General features: G+C 57.4%; 1 protein-coding gene across 4 annotated transcripts in view; it reads right to left on the reverse strand.

Annotated features, from left to right (window-relative positions):
* TTC28 (tetratricopeptide repeat domain 28) overlaps window positions 1–24,996 on the reverse strand; it is a 577,193-nt gene that overhangs the window by 24,126 nt on the left and 528,071 nt on the right. For all 4 annotated transcript variants that reach the window (XM_036993107.2, XM_036993106.2, XM_073223237.1 and 1 more), the window contains 2 exons: window positions 21,735–21,875; window positions 7,225–7,369 (listed from right to left, as the gene is read on the reverse strand). In XM_036993107.2, the coding sequence (XP_036849002.1) occupies window positions 7,225–7,369; window positions 21,735–21,875 (286 nt within the window). The remainder of the gene's footprint in view (window positions 1–7,224; window positions 7,370–21,734; window positions 21,876–24,996) is intronic.

Consider the following 24,996-nt stretch of genomic DNA (forward strand, 5'->3'; position numbering starts at 1 on the left):
AAGCTACTGTGTGGCTTCTGTCAGCAGACCAGACACAGACGGGAAGCCTTGCCCAGTGAGCAGGAAGAAGGTGCACTGCAGGAGGTGCCTCTGCTGCAGGCTCTGGGTCAGCCTGCTGTGTCAGGAGCTGCTGGGGACCTGGAATGGCGAGATCGTGGGGTGTGTGGTGAAGGTTGGCAGTGGGTGGTGGTTCTGAGCACGTTGGCAAGACATGTACATCCCTGCACCTCAGTTTCCAAACCCACCAGATGGCACTCATGTTGACCACCTCCAGGGCCTACAGGACAAAGCCAGCGGCAGCTGTGGATGGGGCACTGTGCCTGTACCCAGCGGGCACGCAGTGTGTACTGGTCAAAGGTCAATTCACAACCATCTTCAGGTGCTTGAAGTAAGTTGAGCTCAGGCCCTATTACTTATACTATTATTTTCTCCTGAAACTCAATCACTTTTCCAGTACAACTCATTCCCTTCCCCTCTGGTGTCTATAAACATTCACATGGCTAAGGCACGTAAATGGCCTCTCTGGAGCTGGACTGGAGCACCAGTCCCGGCCTCGCCCAGGGACTAAGAGGGACTGAAGGCACCAGCAGCTTTCTCCTCCTCATGTCACCATCACCATCCAAAGCTATTTCCTGAGCGTCCATGACACCTGACACCTGGGGAATCTGCCACCAAGCAATTACTCTGAGGTCAAGTTTCCGAGTCTGCGGTTCTCCCCAACAACCCCCACAGATCTCCAGTGTTTTCTTGGGTGGCAAATTCAGATTCAACGCCATTCTGGTCAGCGGGGATCATCTATATATACTCCTGGTGACCAGGGGTCCTGAACGGTCCAGAATGAGGTGCTGCATGTGTCAATTTCTGGCTTAAGAACTATGTGCACCATGTGGATCATCCGGGTCCAAAGGAGCAGCCCATACCTGCTGCGCGTGGAGATTTGTTTTCATGGAGGACACAGGCGGCCCCACACAGTTCCGGATCATCACAGACTAGAGGACTGAATGTCCCGGGTCCCCACAGGGGAGGGGACGAAAACTGGGTCCGTGAGCTCTTGGGCAGATCATGCCTGGAATGGCATGGACTTTAAAGTGTGTGATGGATTCCAGAGGCAAAGAACTGCTGGCAGTCTGGATACCCCAGGAGTGTGTACGGAGCTTAGGAAATTTTCCAGACTCTTATTTTTGATTGAGTGAATTGGTCAAACAAAAACTTTTAAGGTAGAGGGACCTTTTCTGTGCTGCTTCTGGGACACCTTGGCATCATGGATGGATATAATATATATATAGTTTCAGCGATATCACATCCATGTTGGAAATAACCTCAAGCCATGACTAACATCTACTAAGATGGTAGATACTATATTCCAACCAGAAACACAGAAGTAAAAAATTCAATCCACTCAACTGTATTCTTTGGCCGACCAAACAGCAGACTCACACTTTGCTGAAGAAAGGGGAGGGAGGAGGAATTCTGGTGCTGGAGAAGTGACCGGCAGCCGGCAAGAGCCGCCCAGTGTCCAGCCTCAGCCGAATCTACCAGAGGGGCTGCCCACACCGTGGGCCCCTCTGTGCAGGAGGGGCCGCCCTCGGCTGACCTGGTGAACATAAGCCCGCACACCCTCAGTGGCAGGAGAGCCTCGGCTTACCCGGAACCTGCCAGGATGAGGCTGTGCCAGCTGCTCAGCTGACAGTGCAGAGCCAGGTGAGACCACCGCTTGCCTGGGGGTGCCCCACTCATCAGCCTGGGCACGCTCCCTGTCAGCTCAGGGCTAGACAGCTTGCGAGGAATCACCTCCATCCCTCCTCCTCCTAAGCAGTCGTAGGGGGGCTTGTCGTCCTGGGTAATGCCTGTCCCCATTTGAATATTCCTGCCGATGTCTCCATCAGAAATTGATAAGACAGCCTGGCGGGGGTCTGCCAGCCCCCCAGCACACCAGGCCCAGGGGCCTCATCCTCCACTCTGTGCTCTGGAGTCCGGGTCTGCTTGCTTCCATGGACAGCATCCCTGGCTGTCTCTAAACCCTCTAGTCCATTTAGAAAACAGGCACCTAAATGGTCAGTCTTAACTCCCCAAGCATCTGTTCTGGGTTAGGCTGGTTTATCAGGTGACATGATTTTGCACATGTCCTTGTCTTCCAGAGCAGTAATTACAGCAGCGACCCAGCCAAAGCCAAGCTCTCTTCACAGCCGAGCCCTTAGCAGAGCCAGACCCCTGCCTCACGTTCTTACGTGCAGGGTCTTGGGTGAATTCCTGGAGCCCCAGTGTTCAGGGAGGCGGTGTACCGACTAACCAACATGAACAGCAAGTTTTAATACATTTCTGGGGTCCTGAAACAGGCAGCTCCACTTACACAGGGAGCTTCACCGAGCAAGAGTGGAGGTAGATGGTCTGTCATTTCTGATCGGTCATTTGCTTTTGCTACCTGTCCTACAACTTTGGTTTTTAAGATTATAAATATAGGAAACAGGGAATTTAAGAGGAAATAATGCTAAGGACAAAAGAAACTAACTAGAACAAGTTCAAATTTCAAAGATCCTGAAAGGCCCCCAAATCTGGACCTTTGAAGAGTGATTTGACCGAATCGTAGGGAATTTCCGATTCTAAATCCGGTTCCTTGTTTACAGGAGCCTTTGGCTTCGGATGGAGGCCCTGCCTGCAAACTGGGGGGGTGATGGGAGAGCTTCATCAAAAAGCAGCTTCCCCGGGAGCAGCCCTCGGGACTCGTCCCATGGGACACGGCTGCCGGCATGTGGTTAGCGCATTCCGCCGGCCCAGGATCTGTCCTTCCCACACAGGCAGGAAAGTTCAGGCCCAGAGGCACGGTTTAGGGTCCTTCACTCTAGTCTGATTCAGAATGAATACCACAGATGCCACCAGGGCCCGATCCCTTTCACACTGAACATTCGCACCTTTTCTGTGGTGGCATTTTCTCCTTTGGGTAGCAGACAGCATTTGACTTAATATTTGATGATGGCTCATGTGCAGATATAACTGGGCCCCCCTCAAAGATAACTGGACATGCTCACCCCATCCTGACAGCGAAGGACAGTGTGGTCCCAGTAAGGAGCCACGGCAGTGTTCCCCTTAAGCCAAATTAAATCAAATACTGGTATGAGCCTAAGGTAAAATATTATTCTGTTCTACTTTTCATGTCTGACCTAGTCCCTTACCAACAGGATTGCGGCTAAACAAAGGCAGCTGTTCAAATAATTATAAGCCCCATGTGAAGGGGCTAATCGTTTTAGTCTTAAAGTGTCAGTAATTCATAATCTTGGACTTTCGGTTTGGATTTGTGTTTTCATAGAAAATGTGTAAAAGGGTCTGGCTCTGTGTAGCAGCTGACGGCCGGCGGTGTTGTGTCGCCCTCTAGTGGCCCCGGGGACAGGCCCGTGTGCTTGCTTGGGAAGCAGGTGATCCAAGCTCCTCTTGGGCAGCTCTGCACAGGCGGTGGGACTGGACCTCCAGAGCTCAGAGTGCAGCCCACCAGCCTCGGTCCTCGCCCACCCACCCGGCCTGAGCCCAGCCTGTAGCGGCAGACACCAGGCCACTGCCAGTTCCCAGCCAGCTCCTCCATGTCCAGGACGGTGTGTGCCCCATACATGTCAGTAAGCACGCATCTAACAGGTGGATGAACTGGGGAACAGCAGGGACTCCTGATGAGATCCCAACCTCTCATTTATGTGTTTTTACTGAAACCCAATGGATCGCCTTAGTTAGCAGCGTTTACTTCTGATCATTTGCTTTTTGGGCCTCTTGGCTGGCTGCACTCCATGTCTCATTTGAAGCAGCCAGATTCCCTCACTGTGTTCAAACCTCGGTCACAGAAGAGAATAGCTTTAACATCAGGAACTAGGGATATGCTTTCGAACTGAAGGCCTCACTTCCTGTAGGCGAGCATGTAGCCCTGACATGCATGCCTGTTCTAACAGCGTGGCTCCTGCACGCAGAGGGCGGCGTGCAGCCTGTAGGTGTGGCCAGCACACAAGTCTGGTGAGGGCTTTTCCCTTCCCTAGTTGACTTTGTGAACACATGCTTTCAGTCACTGTGCCAACTCATTGGAGGCTCCAGTCCATGAATCTCCCCTTCCTAGAACCCCAGCAGGACACAGATGTCCAGACACAAACTCCCACTGACCCCAATGACCTACCTTTATTCTTAAAGTCATAGGGAAAGTCCTCAGGGAGAACTATCTAAACACAGTGCAGATTTTATGAGTGTATAGATAGAATCCCCTTCCAGGATGGCTCGTGGCTGTAGCAGCTTCTCAGTGGAAACATCCGTGGATAGAGAATGCAGCCTGTCCCCACCCCCAGCCTCCCTTCGCCAGCTCTCCACCTGAAATGAAGGCTCTCTGCCCTGGGCACGCAGCCCCATCCCAGTCACCGCCTAGCTCAACAGGCCAGCAGCCAGCACAACAGTGCACGGGGGTCCCCTGCAGCCCTGCAGGCCTGTCAGCTGACTCCTGGTCCTGCCCTGAAAATAAGACAGAAGCCCAGCACAGCTGGCCGGCAGGGTCAGGGTGCTCACCAGATACAAAGCTGCTCAGGAGCAGGCCTGCCCCCCTCTGTCTGCTTCATGACCCCTCAGGAACCCCCCAGCTTTCCACAGGTGCCACACACAGGTGGAACCACAGAAAATCCATCAGCTGGTTCCTGCCTTCAGTCCTCTGCTTTGTATGGCAGACTAGACCCAAAAAGCAAATGCAGCTTTGGGCCACATACCATCCCATAAACTTATACTGAGTGTCAACATGTACCAGGCCCTGTGCCAGCTGCTGAGGACCCAGAGAGAAGGGACCGTCCTTGCCCTCAGGCAATGTGGGGTGGGCAGCAAGGGAGGGAACAAGGGCCAGCCAAGAGCTAAGGCCCAAGTCCAGTGAAGCATCAGGTTCCATGAAAGACATCAGATAGGTATGAGGCCCAGCGGCAGGGCAGGGGATGAAGGCTGCAGGGGTGAGAAGAGGGTAAGGAAGGCTTCAAAGAGGAAAGGGCACTTGGGCTGGGTCGGAGAGAGGACAGGAGCTCAGCAGCCCCAGACGACCTGTCCTCTCGGTGCACAGGGTCACAGCCTGTCTCCATGTCTGCCCTGTGCTCCCTGCCCCCCAACCCTCCCCACCAGCCAATTCAACATTCACAGAACAAGTAATCTGGGACCTGAATGCAAAGGAGAAAAAGCCAAGGACTCCGAAGGCCTAAGTGAGTGAGTGAGAGAATGGAAGGCCCAGAAGCCTTCAGGAAGGCTGAGGGCACAGGGCAAATGCAGGGAGCTGCTAGTAGGCCACCGAAGTGGTCTGTGTGACGGTTGATGGCAGTAAAGAAAACTTGAAAAGTCAGTCCAAGTGCAGAGGTGTGTATCTCTTCTCTGAGACATGGCACATAAATCAGGCTAAGTTATTTCAGCATCTGAGATGCTCTGAGCTGGAGTGCTCTCTGCAGTCGTAGTCCCTCGTTAGGAAGAGGACAGAGCAGATAATAATTCTAGGGACAGGGCAGCCCAGTGTGTCCCAGAGTCGGACGGCAGCAGCGACTCTCAGAGGCTGGAATCTGGTGCCATTCGCTGCAGCTGCTGCCCGCATGCTTTTCACATTTGTTTAATCCCATCCCTGCCCTCACCTGACACTGCCGGTGGCCGTGCCCTCATTTTCCAATGAGGACACAGGTGCTTAAGAAGGAAGCAGCTTGGCCAGGGTCACCCAGCTGGGACAGAGAAGTGCCCGATGCAAGCCCAACCTGCCAGCTCCCCAGGGGCCTGTGCTAGCCACGCCCCATCCCAAGCCAGGGGAGTCTGGAGGGCATGGGCGGTGCAGCCTCCGGAAAACAGGAGGCACGGGCACTTCCTGGGGCGAAGGGATCCCTGCCACAGTGCGGTTTCCAGAGGGCGTGCTTCACCTCTGCCAGTCAGCTGAGGCAGAACGAAGAGGGGCTGCGGGGCCACGCAGCGCCTGTGAGACAGGCCTACCCGGCTGCAGACAGCGGCAGGAGGAGGGACCCGCTGGCCAGTGGGGATGGGCCGCCACCTACTTCCTGAGGGCCCGTCAGTCACAACTCTCTCCGCCTGAGAGCTGGGCCACCCAGGAGCACGGCCTCCACTCTGTCTGTTAGGGGACTGTACGTCTGTCCTCCCAAATGCTATGCTAAAGCCCCACACCAGGCATGATAGTATTTGGAGGTGGGACCTTTGGGAGATCTTTGGATTTCCATGCGGTTGTGAGGACAGGGCCTCCGTGAGGGGATTAGTGTCCATCTCAGAAGAGGAGCTCTCTCACCCCGTCTCGGCCATGAGGATGCCGTGAGGAGGTGGCTGTCTGCACGCCAGGATGAGGGCAGGGGAGGGCCCTCACCAGGACACCGACCACACCGGCACCTGGACCTGTGGCCTCCAGCTTCCAGAACAATGAGAAATAAATGTCCATAGTGTTTTGTTACAGCAGCCAGAGCTAACTCATACACAGTGTTACACAGAGGCATCTGACAGGCTCGCCATTCAGATTCCTGAGACAGGAGCCCTTTGGCATCTCCCATGCATGGGAGCCAGATCTGGATTGAAAAAGGACGTGCAAAGACCAGGCCCACAGAAACCTGTCAGCAGTTGTTCTCGACTTTCTTGAGAAATCCCAAGCGCAGTGAGGTCTTTGACGCTGGACTTTGGGATAGAGTCAGTGACTCTTGACAGTGACAGAGGCCGAGGGATCCATTCTCACCAGAAAACACAGCCCTGGCCTGAAGTTACTTAGGTAGGACCCTTGCATGAGAGCTGGGGAGGTGGGCAAGCATTCCCTGCAGGCACAGCAGAGCCAGGGGCACGTCTCCACAGTGTCTGCTCGGGACGCACACGGATGGCACACCTGCCGAGATGTGCACAGCCCTGTCCATCCCTGCGCCACCCAATGTCCGATGAGCACGACAGAAGGGGGCATCATTTCCTTTTGTACTTGAGGAACTGAGGCCAGATTACCTGGCTACTAAAGAGCAGACAGAGGGCCTGAACCCAGTTCTGACAGCTGGAAGCTCAGGGCCTCATTGACTAAGCAGCAGCCAACCAGGAACAGCCAATGTGTCCACTTTAGCTTCCAAACGCTGACCATGAGGCTGGACAGAAAAGACTCATGTTCTGGAAAATCTCTGGTTGTGTTGGGCCCGTTCTGTATCTAAGGGGTACAGGAGGGCACTGAGTGGTCAGCTGTGTTCTGAGGCCTAGAAGCTTGGCGGCCCCAGGGACACTTACCCCTTCCATCGGTGCTATGAGCAGGTCGTACAGAGCGCGGAGCGGGGACCTGGCAAACGAGCTCTGCCTCCGGGGGAGAGAGGAGGCCCCATCCTTGATGGGCGACACAGTGCTGCTGGCCAAGCTCGTCATGCTCTGGCAGCTCCTGGGGAGAGAAGCCGGGGGTTAGCCAGGGCGCACGCGGGCAGCAGGGCTGCGCCGCTCCCTCCGGAGCACCCCGGCCCTGGGAAAGGCAGGTTGGAGGCTGCACAGCAGGACCCGGCCTGGCCTCCCTCCCCGCGTCACCCCTTCACCTCCCTTTCCAGTAATTTTCGCAGAACAGCGAGCGCTGACAGAAACCGCGGGGTGAAGCGGCTGCACACAACAGCTTACATTTCTATGGAGTTTCTCTGCATTATGAACTGTCCCAAAGTGCCGTTCAAAAGATCTAATTACATCCTTGCATGGGACGATTGTGTGCAGGCAAACGTGAGGACCATTAGAATCAGTGGCAGCCGCCAAGCTGATGGGGAGGACTGTGCCCTGAGGCCACTGATCTATGGGTGGGAGCCACGGACCAGACAAGGGGTGTGTTGGCCCCAATCTGGGCCTCAGTTCAGCCACTCAGCGCCCGCCTGAGCCCCAGCATGGCTGAAGGCCCTGAGGCTCCAGCCCCATCAGGAGGGGACGAGGGGGCGGCTGACCAGACAGCGACTCCAGAGGGTCCACGTGTGGCTGCGGGGTTCTGTTTCACTTTTTAATTTGTGATCCAATATTTCCAGGCAAAGTTTTATTAGCACAGATGGCATTTTCAATCCCAAGGACTCCAGGTTTCACAGGACGGGAACATTCATTGGTTCATTCATTCATTCACTTGGAAAACGTTTCCTGTGTGCCGGCTACCTGCCAGGCACTGTGGTCAGTCTGGGGACATACAGAGGACAAGCTGCACAGGTGAGCAGAAGAGACAGCAGGTGGGGGGAATGCCCTTCTCCAGTGGCGAGACAGGGCTGCCCGGCCAGCGTGGTGATGCTCTCTGGGTGGCCACTGGTGGTCAGTGGCCCCCTCGCCTCGGTCTGCACAGTGCACAGGCGGCAGAGTCTGCTGCGCACTCATGGACTCGTATACAGGAAGGGGTCTGACCACCCAAGCTGCACCCAGGGCCACCGGGCGTCCCTCACCACCCAGCCTTGGCCAGCACCCTGGGCTGGGAAGGCGGCTCCTTCATTGGTTCCCAGGGGAAAATCCCTCCTGGCCAGGCCAGATTCACACCCGTATAAAGAGATGACATGAAAGATCCCTTTGTGTCTTCCAGGTGTGGCTTCTTCTCCCTGGCCCTCCCCAAGCCTTCTTGGTCTGCTCACCTATGTCCACTTGGCCCTAAATTCCAGGGCTGTGCCAAGCCCGGTAGGGGAGCACCCTAGGCTCCCTCCCGTCCCTGCTCCCACAAGAGGAGGAAGCGCAGAGGCGCTGGAGGGCCCGAGAGCCTCCTCATGTCCACTCACCCAGAAAACATGTAAGTACAGCGTGTCTCTGCCGTCAGAGCCAGTGAAGCACAGATAACCCTGGAGTGGCGCTCAGAGGTGCACTTGATTTCACAGAATAATCACAAAGAGCAGCCCTCCCCTGAAGGAGACAGCACCGCACTGCTCCCCAGAGGAGACGGCCTGGCGTGACACATAGTGTCTGTCCCAGCACCGCATGTTCCTGCACACAGGCCCCTGCGTGTGCACATTTTCGGCAGACGGGGTTCTCGGCCTCAAGCCAGTGTGGCCCAGGCCAGCCTGGTGGGGCGGCAGCAGGACGTGGTGCCTCTCCCTGGGCATCTCTCATTTCACTCTCTGGGTGGAGGCTCCTGCACTGTGGGCTTATAGCCCCACTTGAGGCACCTGCGTGTGATGAGCACCGCTGCTGGCATCCAGGGGCAGTGCTGTGTCCCCAGACAGGGCTGTGGCAGCAGGTTCTCACGGTGGCCAAGGGATGCTCCACAAACCCCATGCACCGAACTATAAAAGGAGACCCCAGCTCGAGAGCATCCCATGAGCCCTCCTCTGGGGCACTAGGGGACCAGCCCAGTCCGACCTGCCCAGGGGAGGTACGCGGTGCTCGGTCAGCTCATCTAAAGCACCGGCTTACTCCAAAACATTAGTCACATCAGAGGGCCTGCCTGGCCCCTCCCTGATGAGCAGGGTCCCTAGAGCACAGGACATCAGGCTGGGTGAGCCCTGGAGGAGGAGAGAGGGAAGGGCAATTCAGAGGAGGAAAATGTCTGCAGCGAGGGGGAGGTATGCAGTGGACAGACCTGCTGGGTGCAAATCCCAGCCTGGGGCAAGTCACTTAGGCCCTGGGCCTCACTCTCTGCCCACAGGCAAGGAGTGCCAGGGCTGCAGAGGATGGATGCAAAGCATGCAGAACCCACAAGGGCCGGGGTCTTACCTGGTGGGTGAGCGAATGAGACAAAGGCCTGGGCAGAGGGCGGGGAAGGACCGGGCACTCCCTGGCACAAGTGTGGAGGCCACTATGTCTTCCAACTGGAACCCATGAAGTGCCAGAGGCAGGAAAGGGTTCTCACATCACTAACCCATTCCACATGCACTGTTGTCCCAATGTGCCAGGCATGTGGGGCCACAGGGGCCAGGCCACAGGTCCCTGCTCTGGGTCCTGAGAAGAGGGAAAGGCTCCAGCAGTCTGAGAGCTGCTCAGGCAAAGCTGAGGGAGGGCTTCTGGGAGAGGACCATTTGACGTGGGCACGGGGGACGACCTGGAGTGAGCCTGCCTGTGGGCAAGATGGAGGGAGAATGCCGTGCGAAGCCAAGGGGATACGCTGGGGACATCCAGGACATTAGACGCTGGATGTCCGAACACCAGGCTTGCGGGAACAGGAAGCTCCTCCCTCTAGGCTAATTCCTTCTCAGGGACGATGAGAGGAAGGCCATGTGGTCTGCACCCTTCCCTCAGAACTTTCTCAAGGGGCTCCACGGCTGGGCTTCACAGCGCAGCCATGATCAGGCCGGGTGACTCCCCACCATCACCCCTGCCAGCTGCAGGTGACCCAGTTGGACGCCTCTGGCCAATCACAGCACCTGTTTACTCTGCAGGTTTATTCTGTGGAGGACGCCCTCCCTGGACATTTCTATGTTTCCAGTAGTCCAGATTGTTCAAGAACAGGGTGTCCCAGGGCGTGCAATCCCGCCCCTCTGCCTGTGGCACCTGACTTTACCCCGTTCCTTCCTTCCCCTGCTGTTAAGACCCCTCATCTGTACTTGGTGACATCCATCCATGGATGCACGTGTGTGCTGGCTCTCAGACTACCACCTTGGTCCCTCTCAAGGCCTGGCAGATCATAGATGAACCATCTCTGTAGCCATAGCTCCTGGGCACTGACCCCAGCTGCCCAGCCTGGCCGAGCACACATGGACCTGAACCTGGACATGGCGTCTAGCACTGGGCAGGCAGAAAGCCCCTGGGACCACCCCTCTGATCTATGTTCCTAGTCAGTGGAGGGGTCCTAGACCTAGAGATATCCTTTTCAAAGCAAAAACTAAAGCCCAGAAGATACTCAGTGGTGGTTAGAAATACAAAAAATAACAAAAAAAACCAACCGGTCTGAAACTATAATTTGAGGTCACAGTAAACCCATTCAAGACATTTTTCCCTGAGGAAGAGGCATTTGTTGGGAGCCACCCCCAAGCCCCAAGGCAGTGGCCTTCCCCACACTGGCAGCCCCGACAGCCGCAGCAAGTGCTGAGCTGCCCCGGAGGGCCTTCACAGATGACAGACCCAGGAGCAGAGAAGCCGGAGGGCAGGGACCGACCCCAGATCAGCAGGCCCCGCGCCCTCCTGAGGCACAGGCCTGGGAGAGTCGCAGGCAGGGACCCGGAGGCAGGACGTGGCTCTGCCCACCAAGGTGGCCGACGCTTTCCTCACCGGGACGACCGGCAGGGGCCAGGGCCGCCCCAGGCACATTGCAGCCAACAAGCCCCTTTTCCCCCGCTGCTTCTGCTTCTACCACAACAGTCACAGAGACCTATGACAGCTACTTGACCGGCGCATGCTGGCCTGGGGACCTGCACAGAGACAGCTCAACGATTCTACCCAGCCGGGCAGCCAGCTCCTTAGCCCTGAGCCTGGGACTCTTTACTGACAGCGCGGTGGCCCCCCAGGCTGCGAGATGGGCAAGGCACGCTGCTCTGCCATTCCCCTGTGCCTGCTTGTAAAATGAAGGGTGGCCTGGTAGGTCTCTCCTAGTTTTAACAAATGAAATCTACTTGCTCTAGGAGGCATCAAAATTGTGGTGGCTCCTGGACCTTCTGCTGACCGACAGGACACCCGCAGGCACCCGAAGCTCTGCAGCCCTCCCTGTGTGAGAGACAGGGTGTGAGGGTGGCTTCCAAGCGCCGCCATCCACCCAGGAGTGTGCGCACCCCACAGTGAGGATCTCGGAGTCAAGGCCCAACAGCGGCGGATCCCCCAGGGCTCTGAGGTCCTGGCCTCACCCGACAGGTGTGGCCGGGTGTGTGGACCATCTGCTCCCTGCTGTCCTCCTTGCAGGGACACCTGCCTCCTTCCTGGCACTGTCACGAGGGCCTGGCTCGGCCACCGCGCTGTGGAAGAGGGCCCCAGGCTGGGGCGGGGTCCTCGCCTCATGTGGCTAGCACACTGCTCCGGTGCGGGGGGCCTCTCGGCGCGGCTGACTTCTCTCTGCCTCAGCAATCTGGGCCGAAGACGAAAGATCAGTGCTTCGCACTCATCAGAAGCGGGGCTCCAACGGGGTGGCCACGCTTCCCCCGCGGCGGGAGTGTGAGCCGCAGGGCGGGCTGCCCTTCGCATTTGGGCATCTGCCAGGCCCGTCCCACCCCATCGCTCTCAGGGCCTAGGAGGTGCGGCTGCCCCTCCTTTACAGACAGGAATTGAGGCTCGGAGAGGGCAGGAGGCTGCGCAGGGTGCCGGGCAGGGCAGGGGACAGGCCTCCCACCCGGCCGGGAGGGGCTGGCCTTCGGGACACAGAGGGCAACCTGCCGGCCTGCACTCGCGTCCGCGAAGGAGGAGCGGACGGGCGCCCGGGGTCCACGGCCGCACCACCAGGCAGCTCCAGCAGGTGGCGCTGGCTCGCTTTCCTCAGGGCCGGTGCCTTTACGCCGGGGACCCAGGGGGCGAAGTGGCAGCCTAGCTCTCGGAGGACAGGATTTCCTCGCACCACACCGTCTTTATTAGCTCATTCCTCAGATGATTTTTATTAATTTACTTTACCCGCTGCACGTCCTGTCTGTGCGGTAGCGGGCAACGAAGGGGGCGGGGAGGCCGGCCGGCGAGCGCAGCCGCAGCGCTTTGAGACGATCTGTGAAGCGCCACTGACGAGCACAGAGGCATCGAGGTGTAGTTTATGTCTCTGGAATGATGACAAACACCAGGCGGCCCGGGCGGCGCTCGCCGCTCATGAATCTCCCTTCAGGGATGACGGGATCTATCCCCGGGCCGCGGGATTTATAACTGGGGGGCCTGCGGAGGGCCCCGTATGCTCGGCTCGCACACACTGGCGCGCCAGGGTGTCTTGGGCAGGTGTGTGCCTGCCAGAGCTGGTCGAGCCAGTCCCAGGGGAGGCAGTGGGACCCCCGGGGGGCGTGCGCTTGCCAGGGGCAGCCCCGACGGCAGCACGGCCGCCCTGGCTTCCCCTCCGGCTCCAGCCACGGAGGGGAGCTGGGTCACCGCAGACGCAGGGGGGGCAAGGCCTTCCCCTCCCCCACCGGGTCCTCAGGCTCTCCCATTCAGGGATGGAGAGCTAGTGGGCAGGGGGAGACAAGGGGGCCGGGGCTGGACTCTGGCCTCGCGGGGCAGGGAAGAGGCCCCAGTCCAAGCCTGAAGGCTCCGGAGATGGCCAGAGCCCACCTGGCCCCGAGGTCCCGGCCCCCCGGTCTCTGCTGCGGGCACGGAGGCCCCAGCAACCCAGGGCTTGGTTCAGTTCTGAAGATCGGCAGGGGGCCGGAGCCCCGTAGGAACAGGCGGGCCACGGCTTTCCCTGACGTGCACCTGCACCTGGGGGCAGGCTGCCCTGCGAGGGGCAGACTCGGACGGGCTGAACATGCCTCCCTGGTCGGGGGACAGAAGACCGCGGCAACGTGCAGGGGAGCAGCTGGGAAGGGTGGCATTTCCTGAAAATGCAAAGGGTCGGCCTGACTGAGAGAAACCGGCTCTGCTGAGCTTTGCTCCTCGTGGCACCAAGGGGAAACGGCGCGCTCGCTCCCTGAAGCACGGGGCCGCCCAGGTGTCTGGCCTGGGGGGATGGCAGACACGTGTGAGCAGGGAGACATGGTCCTTGTCTCTGGTCCTTGTCTCCCGGAGCCCACAGGCAGAGCGAGGCGGAAGGAGCTGCTCCCCGGTGGCGCTGAGCTCACCCCTCAGTCCTGTACCTCCTCTGCTCACGCACATGGCTGCCCACCTGCTCCGACGTCTCTATCACACCTTTCCACCTTCCAATGGCCAGTTCAGGTGGCCCCCTGTCCACGTTCAGTGGCAGGGGTGAGCCAGGCTGCCTGTCCGGGTGGGGGGAGTCCCGCCTCTGCCCCTCACAAGCCCTGAGAGGCCCTGCACCTCTCAGTGGGGGTCCCCTGCCCCCCAGCAAGCAGTGCCCTGGGGACTGTCCCTGGCAGGCCACAGGCCGAGCTCCTGCCCTCTTGGGATCTGCTGCCCGAAAAACCATTCGGTTCCTTCCTGCCTGCCCTCAGCCCTGACCAGGAGGCGCCAAAACCCCTTTCGGGGCTCTGGACTCCGAGCTGCATCTTCTCAGGGACAGGAGTTCACCTGCAATTTGAACAAGTACAGGATTTTAAGGCACCAGTGGAAAAATTAGCAAACCCATCATACTCAGGTAGCCAGAGATGCCTCAATTCCATTCAAAAAAGGGACTCTGATACCATTCAGTGACTCTTTGCCATGAACATTCTCAATGAAGGGTTGTCTCCCTGGGAGATGAAGGCTGTCAAATGCGTGTTAAGTGCCTATTCAATAAGCTGTCAGCACTTGCTGTCTGCTCACCTCCTTAATTACCAAGGCCTGGCTCACTGGGTCTCATTCCCTTCCTGGTGGAAGAGCTGTGAGGCTGGGTGGGCTCAGGCGGGGGTCCTTGATCTTCCAGGACGCCAGCTCCTCTCAAGCCCAGGGATGAGTCTGCGGCTGTGAGCGGCCTCTCCCCCCTTGCTCCCGGGCCCCCCGGGACTGCTGGGTTTGTGGGCAGGTTCACAGCCGAGGCCAAGGGCTGTGGCGCATACCGCTCCCAAGAGGGCCTGAGCCGGCCCTCCCGCAGGAGCCACCGCCTCTGCCCCCTAAGGCACTTTGCTGTGGCCATATGCTCTTTGCTGTAACGTGCATGAGGCGCCCTGGCCCAGCCTGGAGATGGTGGCCTTGGGAAAACCTGATGCCCCTACGCCAGCCTTGCACAAGCTTTAGCTGCTGACCTGACTCAGGGGCCAGCACAGATGGCCCAACCCAGGCAGGCAATGGGGGACAGGCTTCTCATGTGCCCAGGGATGGATGGGAAGAAAAAAAGATGGCCCTGTGTGTGGTGGCCTGCCCAAATGATACATGTGCTGCGATGCAGAAGAAACAAAACCCTTTCTAAAGGGCCTTAGAGCCGCAGGCAATTTGTGGGTCCAAGCCTGCCTGCCCTTCTTCCCCAAACCAACCTATGGAGCCTCACTCACTGTCTCATAAAGAACCTCCAGAGCTGTGTGGGCGGTGCTGCAGGCAGAAAGCACCACATGAGGGGCCAGTGAGCTCCCTGCCGCCCAAGGAGCTCAAGCAAAGGCCGGGCGATCATTTGGCAGGGCTGACAGGTGGGTGGGGACCTGGGGGACCACAGCCCCTGGATTCTACTGCTGACTCTGTCACATACCAGCTGTGTGACCCCTGGCAAATAATTTAATCTTTCTGAGCCGCAGTGTCCTTATCTTTGAAAAGGGGTAATAATAGTAGCCCTCACGGCCGCAGTAGGGTCTAGACGACATGGGCAGAGCACACAGCACAGTGCTGGGTCCTTGGCAGGCGATCGACACAGTCCCCACCACCACCATCTACTGTCATCGCCATCGCTGTTATTTACTGCCTGTCTCAATCCTGACTGATCTTCCTTCCTTCCTTCCATAAAAGGGGAAGGACCTGGGCCCACTGAACACGAGGCGGCTTGGGGGCTACGGAGAGAAATCGGCTGTGATCCAGCCTTGGGCGAGGGTGCAGCCTAGGAGGTGAGAGATCAGGGATACGTGTAAAACACAAGGGGAAGTCCAGTGGCTCCTTGCCCAACAGATACAGGGCCAGGGGTCCCAGAGGAGAAAGCATTGCCAGCTGGGGCAACCCATGATGGGTTCGTGCAAGAGGCTGTTTGAGGCAGCATCCCCGGGGAAAGCCTTCTCAGCCATGCCCTGTGCCCCAGCCACGGCCCGGAGGTGGGAAAGGGTCCCTTCGGGTTAGGGGAGGCGGGAGGAGGGCAGGGCCAATGGGTGAGGACCTGAGCTCTGCCACCCCCGCTTGTCTCCACCAGAAGCCCCTGGGGCCCTGGGGAAGAGCGTGACATGACGCCGAGAACTGGGCTCCAGCCAGAGCAGGGACAGAGGAGACCAGCAGCCTTTCCGGAGGAGGTGGGAACAAAAGTGGCGTGGGTGACGGAGTCTCAGCCAGTGGGGGGCAAAGGTCAGCTCTGCACAAGTTGGGAGGCTTGGGCCAGCAACCTCCCTGCCCTTGTGAGCTTGCTCCTGGGATCACATTGAAGGGCAATTTCAGGAGTGTGAGTCTCAAGGAACGGTCATGGCATTTGGGAACAGAGGGATGGAGACCAGAAATGTTATAGGGCTGCCAGGCAGGGCGTGGCAGTGAATTGCATTTGGGTCATGAGATAGCTGTGGTGGAGGTGGCAGAGCGGCTAAGGGGTGGGATGCCGGAGGAGCAGGTGGGGGAGCTCAGGACCCGTTGGGGCAGCACTGGGGGTGAGCTTCGGACAAAGGGGGCACAGTACTTTCCATGTGAAGCACCTGGGGACTTTTTTTAAAAGGTAGATTGTGAGTCAGTAGGTCTGGGCCAGGGCCAGGGCTGACCTCTGCTCTGGCCACCAGAAAAACTCACTCCAATCTGTGCCCATCTCCAGTGGTGTTTAATGGCACATGTTTTGTATGTAAATTTCACTCCTCCTCTTCTGCCTTTATTTTCTCTCTATAATTTCTCATCCATTTATTAATTTTTTATACAATCTGGTGGCATTTGTATGTTTTGATAAATGATCTTAACTTCTGAAATAAGGAAGTAAAGAAATAAGCAAGTGGTAAAGAAAATACTATTTATAAATTAAATTTTGCCTTAAAATATATTGGTAAGTTTGATACTTAGGGGCAACCTGTGGGGAATCCTTTTGAATTTTGCATAAGCTTGTCGCTACCTGATGGACCTGATTTTAAAGTGACTGATCCAGACAGCAGATCTTCCTTCCACACCTGCGTCTCACTTCTACCGCGCTGCCTGGAGAGAAGTGGATGGTGGTGAGCATGGGTGCCAGCACTCAAGGGATCTGCTGGCCGGGTGGGTGCCTGGAGGCAGCACAGGGGACAGGCCGGGGCCCTGGGGAGGGCGGGCTGGCTATGCCTACCAATCGACCGGACGCCAGGACCGGGGCTTCGGCGTGAGGCCTGCTGGCTGGGCCCACGTATGGAGCAGCTGCTGGCAGGGAAGGCCTCTGGCCAGAGTCCCACTGGGAGGCGGACCCGGTGGAGGGCTGGCCCAGGTCAGAGTTGGGGAGAATGGCCTGCCCACTTGTTGGGGCCAACAGCACAGGATGGAGCCCTGGCCCAGAGCCAAGGAGCCCCGGCCGCAGCGCAGAGAGCGGGACTAGCGGGACCCTGGGCACAAGCAGAAGGCGGACCCGGGGCTCAAGGCCAGTGCTGTGCCTCTAACATTCAAGTGGGTCACTTGGCGTTTATTCAGTTTTTCTGGTGTTTGGTGGCCAGAGAGAGGTTGCAAGCTATCCAATCAGGTTTTGGGGTAGAGATTTGATTCAAAAAGTGGTGGATATGAACCCCCCAAAAAAGAGCCTCTGGTGCCAAAGAAACCTCAGATCCAGGTGGGGAGAGAAACTACCCCCTAGGTGGCAGGCCTTGTCTACTCATCATGATGCTATGGCCTCCTCACGACTCCAGCAGCAGGCATCCTTATCCTCGTTTCCAGATGACAGCGAGAGGCTCGGAGTCGCCCACAACAAAAGACCAGGTTTCCAATCCAGGTCTGTCCGGCCCCAAAGCCCAAGACTTCTCCCCTCCACCGTGCTGTGCACCACAGCAGGGCACCCAGGCCGAGGAACACAGGGACAGACAGAGCACCCACCTGCACAGGGCCTCTGGGTCTACAGTGGACTCGTATAGCCACGTCAAGGCAGCCATGCAGGCTGGTGTGATACAGATGCTCACAAGGATCTACACTTGATTTCCATGTGGACATGTGCACACCACGAATGCAGAGACAGACGGGCCGGCACGGTTTCCATCTTACAGGCCGGGCTCACCTCGCGGGGACCGCTTTCTCTCTCTCCAGTCCCGGCTCTTCCCTGTGCCTTTAGGAATCCGGGGCAGCAGTGGCCCCAGCCTGGCCTGCAGCACACACATCACCCGCCCCCGCCTGCACTACAGGCCAGGCATTGGCTCCTGGATTTGGGGGTGTGTGGGCTCCGGGACACTCCTGCCTCCCACTGCCAAGGCCTGACCCTCTGGTGTGGAGGGCAGAGGCAGGGAGGAGGGAGGTCAAGCGCTGCTGATGCCCCTCCACGGGGTTCCCGAGAGGGATGCGCAACAGGCACTCTGAGGGCCCTGCAGGAGCTGCCCCCTAACCCCCCAGTACAGGCAGTGCCCTGGCTTTCCTGGAGCCTCCCAAACCTGCCCCAGGCGGCCCCCTGGGTAGGGAAGCAGCAAGTAGCTAAGCCCGTGGGCCCCACTGGGCACGGGCCTGCAGACCCACTATGGTGGACCCCGCTCTCATGAAGCCCTCTCTTTAGGCTCTCCTGTCTCTGCCCTATAGGCACGGGAGGCTGGTCCTGTGGGATAGTGATGCCTCTCCCCTCTTCTTGAGGGACCCCCGATCTTTGTGAGTGCTCCCCTCAGAAGACTCCCGACCAGGCCAAAGAGTTTCACTTGCCAATTCCCCTGCCCTGCCCTCTTTTAGTGGTGGGGGTGTGTGTGACTGGGGTGCTGGCTGGAGGTTGCAGAGAACCAAGGGGAGGCCTCTGGCCCCATTGCAGCACCTCTCTTTAGAATGGGGACACCTGACATTTCTTTGTCCTCTGTTCTGGCTAGCCGTTAATCTCTGTGCAATAGGAAAGCCCTGCTCCACATCAGGACACAGCCATAAATGTGGGACAGGAAAGAGCTAGGACACACATTGCACCCGCAGCGGCGACACAAGTCAGAACACTTCTCCGGGCTACGGGTCCTAACTGATCCCAGACGGCACGCCTTCCATGCCAGGCTCCACCCTGGGGCCTAGAATCCAGGATGCAGTTGGAAGGCTGTTCCATTCTTCCTCCTCTTTTCTGCAGCAAATGTGGTCTGCTAACTGCCCAGGTTCAGCCTCCCACCCCCGGACACACACACCCCTTCCTCACATAGCACGTGTGCCCATACACACGATTCGCACTCACACCCTTACACACGCTCATGCACCCCGCAGCATAACCTGCAGAGCATTCCACAGGACGAGGGGCAGAGGTCTCTGTGATGGCTGCTGCCCTGCCCCACCGGGCCCACGCCAGGGTCAGGCTGCTAAACACGAGAAGAGGGCTTGTTTTGCTCACTAGTGGCACCTGCTCTGGGCTCAACATGCAGATGTGTTTTCAACCAAGCTGCACAGTCAAGAACAAAGATAGCGGTTATAGAAAACGTTAAGGCAGAACAAAGACCAAGTTCTGGAATGGCAAGGGAGGAAACGCTGAAGTCAAGTCACCTGATGCGCCTCAGCGGCAGCCGTCCAACAAACACCGCCGAGCAGAAGGGCCAGGGAACCCTTGACCCACTGGGGGGAAGCCCAGGGGAGCGGGGCTGGGGCTGCTCCAGGGGGCACGAGGCCTCTGCACATGGCTGTTTCTGCCTCACCTCTGTGTGCTCCAGGGAACAAGCGCTTTGCAAGCCCTAGTCAGTATCAGAAGTCTGCAGAAAAGCCACTTCTTAGCTGTTCCTGTTCAATGACAAACCAGCTCACCTTCTAGCTGGGATTGCCAGACATGGAAGGGGCAGGGAGGGAAGCCTGGGTCCCCAGGGCAGGGTAGGCAGCCCTCGAGGTGCAGGGGATGTGGGAAGGCCCAGGCTGGCAGGGCAGCTGGGAGGGGGGACCTGAAATCCAGCTTAGGCACCTGCTCCTGTGTGGGGCGTGTGTGCCCTCAGCTGGAGTGACAGTTTTCTTGCTGACAAGGACTCCTTTGCCTCCGTGATCCCTCCTGTAGCTCTGCCCCCCGTGGATGGAGGCTAGAGCCCCCTCGTCCTGGGCTCATGGGAAGTGGCAGAGAGGACCTGGCACGGCAGACTCTCCTGGGCCTCATGGGCTCGCTGCACCCAAGACGAGAGGACGCAGGCTGTTCCCCACCCAGTATGCCCTCGGGAGCCCCTGGAAGGTGTGGACTGGATGGATTTGCAGACTCTGCTGAGGGAGCTGCCTGCGGGGCAGCTGGGCAGCAAGGCCGGGGCTCCCACCGAGCCCCAGGGCTGGCCCAGTCCTCAGCCTACTGAGACCGCATTGTTTCAATGAACCAACAGACTAATCCAGAGTATTGTGCTCACAGGACCTGTCTCACTACTGCTCAGAAAGGCAAAAACTGTTTTCCTCAAATGAGCAACTCCATGATTCAAGATTCACACCCACTCCCACCAGGGATAAGCTGGATTGGCCCCTTTGCGTGAACATCACGATGCCTGAAGCCCAGCGGAAGGGCTCCTGACGGCTGGCGGGCCTGTGACCAGGCTGGCCGTGGGCACCCGAGGGCCTTCCTTTGGAACCCTCTCATGTGAAGGACAAGAGGTGGGATGGGCAGAGGAAGGGTGTGTGAGGCCACAGCCCCTGGGTGGCAACACCTGCTGCACAGGTACATTCAAACCTCACCCCTTCCAAAGTTTCTCCACCCACGTCACTTTAAGATTTCAAGTTCTGCGCTGAACTTCCCACTTTACTCAGAACAACAGAAGGCCACCATGTGTCTGTCGCCTCCTATGCATCAGGGAGCCTGTCAGTGGGTCATAAAATGTTAGCTCCTTCAGTTCACATGTTAAGGGAACCCTGCACACAGGAAGCTCGTCCCCATTGCAGCAATAACGAAACAGGGTGGCAGTGGTGACGCCCACAGCTGGCAAGCAGCAAAGCCGGACCCGAGTCCCAAGCTCCTTGCACACTTCACGTTAGCACCACGGCAGAATCCAGCATCACCCACTTCACAGGCTGGGATGCTGGCAGAGGACTTGAGCCCAGGCGAGATCCGAGCCATCTCGCACCTGACTGTGTCCCCGCATGAAACTAAAGCCTTGAGAGACATGCAGGGGAGGAGGAGGGAATCAGGGTGCACCAGCTTCCGGTTCTGGCCTCCTTTCAACCAGGCTGCCAGTTCCTACATTCCCAGCCCTCAGCTCCTGTTCTGAATGGCTCACCCCTGGGAAAGCAAACACACGCTTGTCACCCTAACAGCATAATAATGAGAGGAAACGGGGCCTGGAGGAGGAAGAGACGGGCACGCCATGCCCACGCAGCCTGCTCACAGAGCCCAGCCACCTCCCTCCCGCACTCCTGGCTCACCCTGCTGCCCCTTCAATTCAGCAACACGCAGAGACCTGAGAAAGCCAAGGATGTCTTTCTGGAAAGGTCTGTCCAGATGCAACTCCCAGATTGTCGCCAGGAAACCTAATGATGGTGGGACAAGTGCCCCTCAGTCCCACCCACCTCCCATTTACCCGGGAGCAGCTTGCCATCTCCTGCCGTCGAGAAAAAGGTGCGGAGGCATGCTGGTTGGCGAGTTCCACCCCGGTTCACCTTAAAGCCCCCAAGGCCTATTTGGCCCTGCAGTAGGGAGATGGGGTCTCAGGGCTGATGCATGGGCTCGGATCTGCGTGAGTTCTCCACCCAGCAATGCTGGCATCCCCTCTCTCCCCAGCCTCCCCTTAATCTCAGGTGCCTGGCCCAGGAGCTACCAGCAGAAGCTGGCACACAGTACGTGAAGCTACCCTGTCTGGTTTCTGCCTGGTGTTGGGGAAGTCGACTCCAAGGCTATGTGGTGAAGGGGCTGGCCATGCCCTGGGACTCCCATCCCAGCCAACTGCAGATTGTCACATCAAGCCTGTCGCTGTTTTCTCACTTAACTCAGAGGTGCGCTGTGACATAGAGGCCCTGGTGAGCATGGGCAGTGTCACGCTCGCTTGTGCAAATGCACAGGAGCCCAAGCAGCTGAAAGGGGCATCAGCCAAAACGTCTTGTCTGTGCTCAGGGCACCCTGCCCCGCAGCTGGGCCCGGGAGATGGAGCCCACCGCACCTGTTGAAGAGGTTATTGCGGCGGACCATCCGCAGAAAGCCAGTGGGGTCGGTGACCGAGTTGAGCTTGTTGTTCATCTCCTCCAACTGCTGGTCCATGATGTCTCCGGCTTCACTCTCAGTCTCGCTGCTGGCGCAGGCCCTGCAGGAAGAGCAGCAGAGTCACCATTCAGAGAGGAGGTCTGCCCTGCAGTCCCTCACCATCCCAACGCCCAACAAACCTGGGCCTGGGGCAGCCCTGAGCCGGCGCCAGCCAGGGCCCCCCCGACATCCCCATGGCCCTCCTCTCACGCTGCTGGCTGCTCCTGGCTGCCACCCCCTGGGCTGTGAGCCGCCCCAGGAGGTGCTGCGCCTGAATGGGTATCAGACTCCCTGTGTTGAGCATATGCTGACACACATCAGCTGTCGAGCTGTGTGCTAAGGGAGCCGCTGTCTGCTGTGTCTGTGGTGGGCTGACTGTGTGCTCTTCTCAGAGCAGGGCCCAGTCTATTCCATTCCAAAAGCAGGAACAAAGCACCTAACATGTGCCAGGCACTATGCTGGGCCTGCGGGGACTCACAGCCTGAAAAGGCAATTTCCAGGGAAGGAGACGCACACACACAATGGCTGCCATGCCAGGCAGAGTGGGCACTGCTTGAAGCGTAGGCTTGAGAAACGTTGCTGATTGGGGCCCATTTTCAAAGCTCAGCATGAGGATGTTACAATTTTTGAATTAATAAATTCTTATTTCCCCTATGACGGACTGTAATAGAACATCTCACAACGGTTTTTAAATAAATAGAAATACTCAGGAGTGCCTTGATTCATCACCATGATTAAAACAACACTTATTAAATGTAAAAGCCGTGCACTGCGGCCCTGTGAGATCAAGACAGACAAGACTGAGCAGACATGTCTGAGGGGTCCCTGTCCTCACCACCCCGCACAGCCCGCTGAGGCTGGCAAATGCAGATTTCCACGCCAAGGCCCTGCCTGCCTTCGGCATGATGATTACCCTGACTTTACGGAAATGAGTGACATCTAGTCCACAGATACCTCTCAGCCCATAGGACAACTTCCTTGGGATTCCTGCCGACTGGGTGCCAGTGGGAAGAGTGGACAGTGCCAGGAGGTGACTCGCCGTGCACACGCCTCTCACGTTGGACAGTAGGATCTGGAAGAGGACCCCAGTCCACGGAGATCTGGGGCTACGGTAGACATAACCTCCTCCAAATGGCAGGCTGTTGAGCCTGTGACATCAGGATTCCGCAACAGAGGAGGGTCATGAGCCCCTCACGGGGTTGTCGCGGAGCAGTGAGGCAGCGGGCAAAGCGCCCAATAAACCTGGGTGCTCCCTGTGGAAGTGGGGTGGGGTGACGGTAAACTTGATGTGTCAGTTTGACTGGGCCCCGGGTGCTCAGACATTTGGTGAAACATTGTTCTGGGTGCATCTGTGAGGGTGTTTCTGGGTGAGGTTAACATTTGAATCTACACACGGAGGAAAGCAAACCGCCCTCCTGGATGTGGGTGGGCCCCATTCAATCCACTGGGCGCCTGAATAGAACAAAAATCTGCAGTAAGAGAGAATTCCATCTCTACCTGACTGTCTTCAAGCTAGGACATCAGTCTCCTGCCTTCTGACTTGGACTCAGCCTGGAATATGCACCATCAGCTCTCCTAGGCCTCCGGCTTGCCGACTACAGATCTTTGGACTCCTCAGCCTCCATAACCATGCAAGCCAATGCCTTATAATAAGAGTGTGTGTGTCTGTGTGTGTGTGTGTGTGTGTGCATGCACACGTGTGTGTCTGTCCTTTTGGTTCTATTTCTCTGGAGAACCCAGACTAGCTAACCTGGTAATTAGGCGCCAGAGTCCCAACTCAGCGATGCTCCTTGCAAAAGGTCATGCAAAGGCCCTGTCACTGGAAAATGTTCCCAAGAAATGCAACCCTAGAGGGTGTCCTGAGTGGAGGAGTCTTCAGGGACAGCACAGAAGTACGATTTCTGGGTCAGCTGTTCATCGTCAGGCCCAGAAGCACATTGATGGCTGGTAAAGGCCATCAGCCTGGTTTTCTTCCTAGCTAGCCTGCATAATCTGAAGATGGCCCTTCAAACTGAGTGCAGGCCGAGCATGCAGTAGGCATGCAACAAGGAATTGCTGAATAAATAACTTTTGCTGGAGAGCATTTATGCTATGCAAAGTATTTTTACACAGATTTATTTTTCTCTGTATGACAGCCCTGTGAGGTAGCTTTTATCATCTCCATCTGATTTATGGGGAGGCAGGTTTAGAGGAGCCGAGGAGCTCGGCCACGGAGCACTAAGTGGAAGAGCCAGGACTGAGCCCAGCAATGGGTCTTTGGCACTGACTCCCCTCTGTAAGGCTCTAAGCTCCTCACGTATTTCAAATCTTTCTCTGCTGGGGTTTGACTAAGGGAGGGACTGGGCGCATCCACACAGCAAGAGGAAACTGTGAGCACCTCAGCACATCACCACGGCTTCTGTCCTGCCGGGGAGCAGGGAACGGGGTTTTATTCTTCTCGCTGCCTCATGGGCGTCAGCTGAACAGGCGAGCAGCTGAAGACTTGAAGTGCTCCCTCGGGAGCTGGGGGCCCTTCGCAGAGACCCCGGTAAATATCAGTCAACAAGCGCCTGTACCCAGGGACACATTTATCATCCGAATGCAATTGCCTGCTTGGAGGTGAGAAATCTGCTTGTCATTCAGCGCTTTGCAAAGGAGAGAAGAATTGGCTGGAATCATATCACCTCCGTTATCTCGCAGTTCCACTCCTGTGTCAGCGGCAGACAGAGCCCTGAGAATCTCATCCTTAATGCAGTTGTTTCCTATTTTCTGACCCTTCAGAGTATTAACACTGAAGGGAAAAATAGGTGATGTCACAGACACGGGAGTCTCCCACTTAGAAAACAAGCCTCATCTGTACTCGGCAGGGGTCCCAAAAGGGTCCCAGAGGACCTTGCCTCTGCTGGTCCTCGGATCACAGTCACAACCCCTCAGCCTTCTGAGAGACTTCCTAGAGATGGCACATCGCCTGGTCTGACTCCATTCACCTGGACTCAACCGTGCTCACTGAGCAGGGCCTGTGTGCGGGAACCTCGGAAGCTGAACTTTACACCTGCGTACGAGGTGCGCACAATCCAGGATGGCTAGTAACTACTGGCTGAGATGGATAAAGAGGACATCAGCCTTTAACCAAGATGAGAGACCTTTCTTGGAATTAGCTGCATCTGAGAGGCATTTTGAAGGCCACAATGTTGACCAGTAGA

The sequence above is a fragment of the Manis javanica genome, chromosome 15 (assembly GCF_040802235.1).
Source record: "Manis javanica isolate MJ-LG chromosome 15, MJ_LKY, whole genome shotgun sequence".
Taxonomy (NCBI): domain Eukaryota; kingdom Metazoa; phylum Chordata; class Mammalia; order Pholidota; family Manidae; genus Manis; species Manis javanica.